This window comes from Onychostruthus taczanowskii, unplaced genomic scaffold (genome assembly GCF_017590055.1).
Source record: "Onychostruthus taczanowskii isolate IOZ18803 unplaced genomic scaffold, ASM1759005v1 scaffold39, whole genome shotgun sequence".
Classification (NCBI taxonomy): domain Eukaryota; kingdom Metazoa; phylum Chordata; class Aves; order Passeriformes; family Passeridae; genus Onychostruthus; species Onychostruthus taczanowskii.
The window spans coordinates 6,200,177-6,212,264 of record NW_024501348.1 but is presented as its reverse complement, the minus strand read 5'-3'; the positions used below and the strand labels follow the sequence as shown (position 1 = coordinate 6,212,264).

The window sequence follows — 12,088 nt, the reverse complement described above, 5'->3', positions numbered from 1 at the left end:
GTTATTTAATGGTCTGAAGCACTTTCTAGGGACCAGTGGCCAAAAACAGCCCACATGGCAGCTCACACCATGCACGACTTCCTCAAATACCCCCTCTGTAGGGTAAGGAAAGGGAGTTACTCAGTTGCAAACCAGACTTTGTTATACCCGGCTTGCTCAGCCCTGCCAGGACGGTTCAGCCACAGCGACTGAAGCTGGTAAACATTTGACACGCAGACAGGTACTTATAGGCTTTTCCTCACCGTAATAAAGTTTAAATATCAATCTTGAACTGTCGATTTGCAAGTTCATTTCTTTTCTTAAAAATCACTATTATTATATATTTTAGGACCTCTAAAGTTCCCGGTGGGTTTAAGTGTAGTTTTGATGTTATTTTGGTTGGGGATTTTTTTTTTTTTTTTTTTTTTCTTTTTTTTTTTTTTTTTTGCACTCGGTGTATTTTGTGGCTGCTGTTGTTCCCTCCTCTCCCGAAACACGATCCCTGGGTAGGCGGGCGGGGGCAGTGGCCGCCAGCAGTCGGCTCGGCACCCCGACGCTCGAAACCCGCCGGGATTCCCCATCCTGCCGCCGGCCTGAGCGCGCCCATCGTGGAAACCGCGGGGAACGGCGCCCAGGAGCCGCGGCGGGGCAGGCACAAGTACTGCGCTGCGAGGCGGGAGCGGAGCGCGGGGCTCTCCCTCCCAGCGGCGGGCGGGACCCGCTCCGCGCCCGGCGAGCCGAGCTGGAGCCCCGCACGGCGCGGCTCCACATGGCGCGGCCCCGCTCGGCGGCAAGGTGAGTCTCCGGCAGCACCACCTGGGCCGGGGGACGCGGGGGACGGGACGCCGAGGGGACCGTCCTGCGGGCTCCCGGGCGAGGCAGCCCGACAGCGGCGGCCGAGCCGGAGCGCGGGGGCGGCGGGCGGGGCGCGGGCGGCGGCTCCCCCTGGCCGGGCGGCGCTTGGTTTCTCCTGCCAGCGGAGGCAGGGCCAGGCGCCGCGAGGGTGGGCGCGGAGTTGGCGGCAGGGCTGGGGGCAGTCGGCGGCGAGCTGCGGCGGAGTTTGTTCTGTACGCGGGGCGGGAGGTGAGGGACGGGGTCCGGCATCGGGCTCGGCTCCGCGGTGGGTTTTGGGGGCGGGAGTTTGTAGCGGCCGCGGAGCGGAGGGGAAGAGCCCCGGGGCAGGGACGGCAGGTGGGGAGCCACGGGACACGGTGGGCGGTGGCGGGTCAGACCCTCCTCTTCCCCTCCGTGCTACGCCGGTGGAGTCGACGGCCGGGTGGAAGGTGGCGGCGTGAGCTGGAAGTGAGGGAAAACTTGTTCCTCCGCGTGTTCTGCCGCGGGGCCGTGGCCGCCCGGGAGAACCGCGTATCGGGGGCGGGAGACGAGACGCGGGCCGAGGGAGGGGGGTGGGCGCGGGCAAGAGGAGCCGCGCCGCCCCGCCGCTGCCGTGTCCCTTTCCTCCCCTGCCGCAGGTCTCGCTGCGGGAAGCGGAGCGGAGCCAGCCCCCGAGGGGAAACGCCTGCCCCCGAAGAAAGGGCTGCCCGGAGCCGGCCCCCGCCGCGCCGCGCCGCCCGGAGCCGGAGGCGCCCGGAGGGAAAAGTTGCGTGCGGGGCCGGGCCGGGCGCGATGCCGGGGCGCGGCGCGCTCTGCCTGGGGCTACTGCTGCCCGTCCTGCTGGGCTGCGGCTCGGCGCAGCCCGGCGGCTGCCCGGCCCTCTGCGAGTGCTCGGAGCCGGCCAGGACGGTGAAGTGCGTGAACAGGAACCTGACGGCGGTGCCCCCCGACCTGCCGCCCTACGTGCGCAGCCTCTTCATCACCGGCAACCCCCTGACCGACCTGCCGGCCGGCGCCTTCCCCGCCCAGCGCCTGCCCGACCTCGCTTCCCTCAACCTCAGTGGCAACCACCTGCGGACCGTGGAGGCCGGCTCCCTCGCCCTGCCCGCCCTGCGGCAGCTGGACCTCAGCGGCAACGCGCTGGTCTCCTTCAGCCCGCAGGCCTTCGGGGAGGGCGGCAGCCCGCTGGAGGAGCTGGCCCTCCGCGGGACCCTGCGCGACCACGGCGTCCTGCTCAGCCTGGCCGCCCTGCTGCAGTCCGGGGCCCTGCGCAACCTCAGCCGCCTGGAGCTGGCCGACAACGGGCTGCTGCTGCTGCCCGCCGGCATGTTCACTGCCCTGCCGGCCCTGCGGCAGCTGGACCTCAGCAACAACTCCCTGGTGGGCCTGCGAAACGTCTCTTTCCAGGGACTGGGCCAGCTGCAGAGCCTCAACCTCAGCGACAACTCCCTGGGTGTGCTGTGGAACAGCACCCTGGCCCAGTTCCGCAGCCTGCCCGCGCTCCGGCACATCGTCCTGCGCCACAACACCTGGGTCTGTGACTGTGCCATCGAGGACCTGGTGGCCTGGCTTAAAGAGAGCGACCAGGTGGAGGGCAAAGAAGCCCTGACCTGTGCCTCCCCTGACAAGATGTTGGGCAAAGCCCTGCTGAAGATCAATGGCTCGGACATGAACTGCTCCGTGCCCATAGACCTGCCTTCCCAGCTACAGACTTCATACGTCTTCCTGGGGATAGTCTTGGCTCTCATTGGGGCCATATTCCTCCTGGTTTTGTACTTGAACCGAAAAGGAATCAAAAAGTGGATGCACAACATCAGAGATGCCTGTAGGGATCACATGGAGGGCTACCACTACAGATACGAGATCAATGCAGACCCCAGGTTAACAAACCTCAGCTCCAACTCGGATGTCTGACAAAATGCCCTGGATGCAGGGCAGTGCAAAGCACCTATGCATGAAAAGTAGACTTACGCTTTACCCTCATGCTTGCTTCCATCTCCCCTGAAAAGTCTCAGACATGCTTGTAACTTGAGGGGGATATGCCTCCCTGTTATGTCAAGTTAATTTTTTGTTTTGAGACACTGGACTGCTGAGCATGGCGTTCAGCTGTGTGTAGGAAACAAGCTGCTACTTATTTTCCTCCTCTCTTTACCTGTCTGCACTTGTGGGAAATTTTTTTTCAGGATGTCAAAAGAAAAAAAGGATTCTCTCTGATGATCCAAAGCCACCAGAGTTTATAAAACGTTTACTGATGCAGACGCCATTCAACAAAAGCTGCCTCAACTTTTTGGGAAAAAAAAAAGTGTTATGTTCCTCTGTGCCAGTTTTGATCTTGTATATCTGAATTGAGATGCGATGATTACATTTCATAGACTACCTTGAGATTTTAAAAACCAAACGAACTCCTTTTAACAGCTCTTCAGAAGGAAATCAAATAGCGAGCATGCACAAATACTGTATAGTTTTACATGTTAGGAAATTTATGATCTCAGTAAGTCTCTTACTATTTTGTAGTTATTTTTGATTGCAGTTTACGTGACTTGGCAGAATTTTTTATACAAACTGCATCTAAACTCCATCTAAACTCAGTCTGAACTGTTAAATTCAATAAACAGTCTTACAAGAACTGTCGTGTTTGCTGTTCAATGAGAAAAGTATGGACATCTAAGAATGTGAATAGCGCTGTAGTCTCTGAAGTAATTGCCCTGCAGTAGTAATATGAATACAAGTTTTTACAAATGTGTAGCTTAGAACCATAAATGTTTGACAATTTTGTGATATACGCTAGGAGAATTACGCTGAGCTTAATTACACTGAGAATTAAATGACAGGAGCAGTTTCACTTGGCACAAACCCCTCAGACTGCTCTCTGAAAGCACCTGCATAATGTCAAGACAGATGCTAGGGTCCACTTTCCTGGGAAGGTACAAGCAAATAGAATTTTCATAATGTCTTCTCTACCAAAAAAAAAAAAGAATAAAAAACCAAACAAAAAACAACCAAATTAAATCATGGAGTTCGTAAGCTAAAGAAATATTTACCTGAACGGGATGGCTTATTATAAAAAACCATACTTGTGTGTCCTGAACTAAATTAAATGCAGCTCAATCGTGCGGTCAGGAAGCTCTAGGCTTGTGCATCACTACAGCATTTATTAGATTGCTGCTTCCTTTTTAAGGTCTTGGTACTTGTGAAGTTCTGTAGCAATCTACATCCAATAACTTGATGGAACTTTACATTTATCTTAATGCATTTAACAGGTGCACTTCAGTATGGTATGTTGCTTGCTACTTGCTTGGGAATGCATTTTCTTGTAAATAGGTAAAGCATGCAAAAGAACCCTTCAGAATGCCTAATTTAAGATGCAACTCTGACCACATATAGAAAGGTTAGCAAGAACCTTGCAGAGGCTGCCAATAATTAGTGCACTTTTTCTAATATATTTATGGTTTCTTAATGAAAAAAAAAATACACCAGCTGTAAAAGTGTGATGTGACTTGATATATATCAGTTTATCTGTGGAGCTTTTTCCATGGTCACTGTTACTTGAAGCTCTTGAGCATCTCTCAAATTTTACGAATTGCTGGCTAATTCCTTTTGCTTTCAAAAGTGACAGTTTTCTCGTAGATGTATACTTTTGGTAAGAGCTCAAATATAAAATAGTCCTTAAAGTACCAGAAGAAATATAATCTATTTTGGGCATCAGTATTATTCAAAAGTGTCTTTCATCTTGCGACTTCGGATAAAGCAAGTAGCACACCTTGCTTTTCATTAATTTTCTACTGCTTTAAATTGGATTTAACAGCAGTGATTTTTTTTTTATGTACTTATGTGCATTTACCCTTAACAATAAAAAAAGAATGGATATTAAGTACAACTATTGTTTTGTAAATCAGTATATTTTGCAATTAATGTGAAATAAGTGATAGCATATTTTCCTACTGTAATTTAAATGTATGAGCAATATCTGGTTAACGGCATATTAATTTGTCAATCCTTACAAAGCAGGCTGCCCATCTGAATATTAGCTGCCCATATTTTAAGGATAGTGTGAAAACCCCCCCGTGTGAAGAACTGTTACTGTTGCCACTATGCAAACCCTTCATACTTGGTATACATCAGATAGTTTATGTAAGAAGCTAGAATTTACGGTAGCTATGCAGTGTGCTTTGTTATATCAGTTATTCTGGAGATTATCAACCTGTACAGTGCCAAGAGGAGTAGAGCATCATCCTTGCTTAAGATGCTCCTGTAATATAATAGATAAAATATGTGCAAACCAAATCATTTCTTGGGCAATTTCATGAGTTTTGTTAACAGATACTTTAAAGTAACTACAGTAAAAGCAATTATCCGTGATGTGTTAATGTAATGGCCGTGCATTTGTAGGGCTGTGTAAGGACAGGCAATGACTTTAATTGCAGTCTCTCACCAATGGAGCGAGTGTTTGTATAGTGGGCAAGTGTAACTGTTGTTACTGTTACTACACATATTATTCTAAAGAATATTATTACTATTATTTTTGTATCTTAGTCAATGTAATAGAAATTTATTAGAGATCTGGTGATGGCTACTTTAAAATCATTTTTGTAATTTGCTTACATGTATATTTATTAGAATGTAACATTTAGCATGTGTCAGTGTTGTGTTGGGTGATGTTCCCCTACAGTGTTTGACAAACAGTGAATGCTTTGGTGTTTTGTACAATGCATTATTTGATCTTAAATTCCCTTCCATAAACAGTGCTTGAAATTTGTTTTGCTTTTCTTTTACAAAAAAATTAACAGTGGTACTCAGGAGACACATAAAAGTAGCTCCCACACTACTTCAGAATGTGGTTAAAAACAAAACACTTAAAAAATAATTAGTTTCAACGTTCTTCTGAAACACATTTTATAGTCCTACTCTGCTTTGACACCTGAGATTCCAGTTAACTACTTCCAATTAACTATTTCCAGAGCAGCTTATTCATTCATTCTTCAATAAGACACATGTAGTTCTGAATGTCTCTAAAATGTGTTTTGTATACATAAATCCCCTAAGTTCTGTGTGACATAATTGCCGCTGAAAAACGTCCAGACTAAAGTAGGGGGTAAATCTTCATGAAAGGCTGCACAGCTAACAAGCAGAAAGGATTGTTTTTCCAAGGTTTAGCTGCTTTGTTAAAGCTAGTTTTAGTTGTAACAATCTTATAATTTTCTTAGAAAAATAGCACAAGGAATTGACATAGTTCAATATATTTTATTAAAACACTTTGGATAAGTGATGTTGCCAGATAAAAAATCCTTCTTTAACCAAGGTAGCTTTAAATTAGATCATTTTTATTTTATTAGGTAATTTTTTATTTTGCCAAGCCACAATATTACCAGTAATTCTGACATCCAGAAAGTGGTTTGAAGTTTTGCAACAACTGCTTTAAATCTTTTCATTCAGGGTAATTTACTTTTTAAGCACTGGTGACAGTCCCCAGTGACACGGCAGCAAGCAGAGCAGTCTGTTCAGACCCACATTCTGTTGTTGACTGAGATGTCACTGAAAACAGGCATGGAAAATTATTCAAAATATGACTGAACTAGGATCCCAACTCTCATTATTCTTCTAACATTTTCCCTGTGGTATACTCCAGTCTTTCTGCATCTGCATAATTTCTTTTTTGCCTCATTTTCTCAAGAAATCCATTAAAAAGAGTAACATGAATCTGCACAGGTAGAGAAATCAGTCTGACTGCACCAATATTTTGAGGTTTAGCATCTTTATTTTTCTTTAAGCCTTAATGTGGAAAAGAGCCTTTGTCAAAGTGGACAGAATGAAAATTTGATATGCACTTTTTCTTTCTCTTTAGCAGCTGAATGTTCAAGAAGAGCCATTCATTCTCAGCATATGATGAAGGAAAATAGCATTTGGTAAGAAAAATGTTTTGGTTTCAAGCTTCCAAATGACATTTATATTCTATGAGAGAAAGTGGAAGGGAGAAGCTTGTAAAGGAAACAGTTATCTATGTAAAGGAAATAACTATCTCTTCGTAATGGGTCAGCACTGGAAGTCACAATGCTGTGGATAGGAACAGTTCCTGATTGAATCTGTCCATTATGTTCTGGTCATTTTTATAGGTTCAGCTCAAATTTCCTCCTGTTGCTATAAATAGAAACATTTATTAACATGTGGCATCCCATCTTACAATATTTGCAGTGCAGGTGTTTCCACTGTGAGTTTCTTGTGGAATATAATAGAATATTGAATTTAGTTCAGTGCCTGCTGATTTAATAATGACTAGATCGGGCTCATAACTTAATAATCCTTTTTTTTTTTTTTCCAAATATGCTGCTTACAAGGGGAAAAGACCTTGACTTAAAATCAAACAATAAAAGCCCAATTAAAAAAACAGGGGAGATAGAAAGCAGAACATTTGGAGAGTGCAGCATTTATCAGGTACTTCACTCAGAAAAGAGAGAAACCACGTGGGAGCTGAGGGTCCTTTGGTGATGGAGAAGTGTACTCTGTTAGCTTCCCAAGTCAATACAGCACTAGCAGAAAAGCGATGCTTTATACCAACACAATAAACCTAACAGCACTTCTCTCCCACATTGAAAAAAAAAAAACTACCAAGCCTTTAGAAGGAAGAATACAGGTTTGCAGTATAAGTATGTCCTCAAAAAGGACTTTCACTTTCTCAACTGTGTTACAATTTATGTGTTGTCACATCCTTGGAAAACCTTGCTATGCCAGAAGTCATCTGTTGCGTAGGCAAAGCTTGAAATCAGTCTTTGCATTCCCAATGTTAGCCTAAATAGAAAAAGCAAATTATTAAGGAAATTAAACCAGTACTTTAGACAGCATATCTGTGGTATGGTTAATAATTTAATATTTGCAATTACTTACATTTTTCGAAGTATTCACTAGATAGCTTTTCCTATCTGATGGTAGACTAGCAGAAAAACAGATCTGTGTTTCTAGTAATTATGCATGAAAGCATCTGAATAAATTAGCAATATTTCAGTACATACAGTGATGAAAATGCTAGAAATCTTGTGTTCTAGAATGTTTCACTGTTATAGAAATGTTAGATGAGCAAGAAACAGCTGTAACTTTTTCTGATTGAAGTTTGGTTTCCTAATTAAAAAAATATTCTTGAGGCAAACCCCAATAAAATATTTACCAGATTATACATTTATATGTTATGTGTTCACTCTGTTTATTTTATTACTATAAATCCTTACAGATATTGAGGTCTTTACTAAGTAAAGTGTAGTTGTATTCCTTTTAGCCCAAATTGATGCTTGGGCTATGAATTTGCATGATAGAATAATGAAAAAGCAAGCTCCATATAATTGGCCTGACTGATTTACTTAGAAAGAAATTTGGCCAGTGAATATAAGAGATTGTGCTTCAATTGCTCTTTTTATTACAGATGTAATTTGATTGCTTTTTTTTGGTTAGAATATATGGGGTATTGATTTTCAAGTTAGGTGCCAATTATAAATTTAACAGGAATATATTTTCATCTTCTTCATTACCAGTTCAGACTGTCTTTTAAAGTCTTCAAATACATATTTACATAGTGAAATATAAAGGCACTGTTATTACTGATGGAACTATTAAGGAAAAATGCTGCTGTAACAGAGAAAACAGGTGAAAACCAGAGGGGTACAAAAAGGCATTCAGTTGACAAACTTTTATTCCTGCAACTTCTTTTAATGAAATTGTTTATAATGTAACCTCATGGAAATCAAAGGGAAGAATGGTGGTTTATCTTGTCATATTTAGCTAATACAGATGTCCAAAATTTTATTAGGTAGGAACAATTTTTGGGGTTGTCCCAGGAGCAATAGCTGATAACTTAGTTTTGTGTCTAAATTGTTTGCTATTATTTTTTGCTTGTTCTTAGAACAGCTAACACAGAAGGATGTTTGGCTTTACACATGGTAGATTGATCTGTCCTAAGTTTTGTCACAGAACTGAACTGTCATAGTATCTGGCCACAGTCTGCTTCAGGTATTCCATTTGTTCCAGTAGAAATTCTCTTCTGTGCCATAGCCCAGGGTAACTTTGTATGATGTCATGGGCATGTACACAATAAAGAGCTCCTTTGCCAAATGGACATTATCAAAAGTCAAATGGGCATTTCAACATAATTAACTGTATATTTCATCAAGCAACGGTAGTGAAATAGCAAAATAAGAAAAAATAACATTTATTACCAGAATGCTGTAAGCAGTCGTGAAATGACACCACACTGGAGCATTTGAGTAATTTAAGCTGCTTCTGAAGATGGAAAAAGAAAAAGAAGAAGATACTGCATTAACAGTTTTATTCTTCAGGTAGGTGTCTTCATTAATTCTCATTAATAGCTCATGAACAAGCAATAACTGAATCCTACAGATAGTTACACATTTAAATACATTTCAGTCAGGGGTTTTACCCCCGTGATTTTCTGGTTCCATCTTTGCAGAGGTGGGTGCTTTAGCTAGCCTGGAGGGGACTAAGAACTCTTAAATATTAGAAGACAAAAATATTTATTTTATATGCACACAGAAGCATTTCACATACACACACATACATGAATAAATATATATAATATAAAATTAGAGGAGACAGAAGACACAGATTGGAAAGGGGACCTAAGTGCCTAAAGAGAGTGGATATGCCTCTGAGAAGCACATAAGACATGATTCATGTTGCTGCACACCTAGTGTGACCATTAGCAAGTTAACAAAACCTGGTGCTGAGTGGTCAAGATTATCCTAAGTGGCTGCAGTCTGAGGTTCTGCTCTCAAAGTAGCTTAAAGGGACTTCATTTACAAAAGTTTTTGAATGCCTTTTGGAAAATTACACTTGTTTCTTTTTAAGGTAAATTAAACAAAATGCAGAAAAAACAATTTTCACTGTGAAAAGGTGTATGTCTGGTATACACTTGAGAGAAAATATAAATACTTGTAAGAACTCCTGATATTCCCCAGTCTTTGCTCTCTATGTAATTTCTCAAATTGAGATCTCTGTAACACCATCTATCCAGAATATCTTTCCTCTTCTCTAGTTTATTTAATCATCCCTAATCCAGATTACTTTTATCCACCACCTTTGTGACCAAACTTGATTACTTCACATTGGTAAGCAAAGGTAGCATTCCTAGGAAACAAATCATGCATAAAATCAAATATTCAATATTTATCACCAACAAGATTATTATTAAGGTTATATTTGTTGACAGTCCTTCATTCCAGTTTTCCCTTTTGCTGTTAGTCCCTTTATGTTTAGCTTTTCGACATACTAAAAAGTTCTGTGGTAGCCCAGAGAAACTCTCTGATGAACAAGGAGATCTTATTTTGAGATGATAGTCTTAGAAAAAAACTTGCAGAAACAGTTGCTTGAACTTTTCTGACAGGATAGTAAAATGTCACTGAAAATAGCTCAGCTAACATATTCTTCATTTGTCAGAAATGCTACATGTGCAGAAAGGGCTGGAATGCTGAATTTGTGATACTGATGCAGATGCTGTTTAACGAGCCCGTGAGGTTTCTGTTACAATAGCTTGTGGTACCTCTGCTCCGATTTCTCCTCCCTGCAGCTAAACACACACACACTGATGTGCTCCAACAGGATTCGGATGAGTTAAGGACATGCATTTAGCAAATTGTGGTAATTTGTTTACATTATTAATCATATGTGAAGTCCCTTTATTTTCAAGTATATAAAGAAATATATTCTAGTACTTGTAATTTTTTACATAGAAAAAAGTAGCTGGCATACACCTGGTTTCATAACTTATCTGTAAATACAAAAAAAATGCTCTGAATTTGAATTCGCGAGGAACAGATGTCTTTCACCAAGCTTGAGTGTAAATTCAGCAGGATTTCCAATTTAATCCAGGAAATGATGACACAGAAATTTATTGCAAGCCGAGAAATAACTCATTCTTCATCACAGTTATGCGGACTATGCCTTTTTCACGAAGCAGTGCGAGGTGTTTTTTTTCTCCTAGGTTTCCAGGGAGACAATCACAATCCAGTAGGGGTTACTGTTGTTCTTAATAAAGCTCTCTAGATTTTGTAGTTTTAGCAATTTTTCTGATCAAAATCACAGAGATAGCAGATAGGATTTGATAAATGACACTGAGTAATGTGAATTGAAGTGACCTATTTCAAACACACACAGATGATGCAGTGGTGCACCAGCTTAAAGTAGATGGTACTAGTGCTTTCACCAGCTAAAATCATTTTAACTGGCAGGAAAGGACTCAGAGTATTAGTCACTTCAGAGAGCTATACAAACTATGCTTAGCATTTAGCAGTTGATACGGAATATAGTATATCCAAAGGTTTCTTTTATAGGTGTGAAGCATGTCCAGTTCTGGGGCTCTTTGTATACAAGTTATATACTAATTCACAATCTGTGTGTCTGTTCTGTGGTTTAGGAGGAAAATTGAAGTAAACAAGAACTGGTTGATGTAAATCAAATTAATAGACAAAAATCTCATCTCTCAAAATAATAATAGTTAGTGATCTTATTGTTGATGAGAATTCAATAAATGTTGGTGACAGAAATATATTTGCCTCACATGTTTGTTTATTGTTATATATTCAACAGTGAAAACACATAAATTTCCAGAGGGTATATTTAGTACAAGGAGATCAATGGATAATACATCAGTGCTACTGAGGACCCTCCCAGTTTTATTTTCCATTATTCTGCCATGTGAAAGGAAGAAGTAGATAAGGGAGAACCTTTGACAGAACAAACTGTATAAGAAAGGAAGGTGGTAGAGCCAAAAATCTCCTGTAATGACTGTCCTTTTCATACTTACTGAAGAAGGATGTGGCAGCAATAGTGATGCAGTAGTAGAAGATACTATGGTTTCTTTCATAAGTTTAAGGTTATTTAGGTTTGTTCAGGGTTTTATGTTGTTAGAGCCAGAGCTAATTCGTGCATTAACATTTAATCTAGGTCACCAGAAAGTACCAATGCCAGAATGTGCTATATATTTTCTTCCCGTAGTTTTTACACAGCACTCTGTGCCTTCCAGTAATACATGAAGTGCTTGTTGTTCTCTCCTTCCCTCCCAAGGGAAGTGTGTACACTGGCTGAGGGATACTGCATGCACTGTCTTACCTTATGTTTCTGAGAGAAGGCATAAGCAAAGTAAAGCATCTTGCACTTAAAGGTGGATTTGCTTTATGATAGTCCCTAATTCCCAGATGAGTAAGTTCCTTTGCAAAGCCTGCAGCTTGGAGAAAGTTTTGTCTCCCATGCAATAAGCCTTTTGTCTGCTTTAGAAGAA

At 42.1% G+C, this 12,088-nt stretch overlaps 1 protein-coding gene across 1 annotated transcript; it reads left to right on the top strand.

Moving 5' to 3' along the window:
• The first annotated feature begins 1,605 nt into the window (after positions 1-1,605).
• On the top strand, positions 1,606-3,439 carry TPBG (trophoblast glycoprotein). Its single transcript, XM_041412428.1, has one exon. It carries the CDS (start codon positions 1,606-1,608, stop codon positions 2,725-2,727), a length of 1,122 nt encoding a protein of 373 aa, XP_041268362.1. The 3' UTR covers positions 2,728-3,439.
• The last annotated feature ends 8,649 nt before the right edge of the window (positions 3,440-12,088 follow it).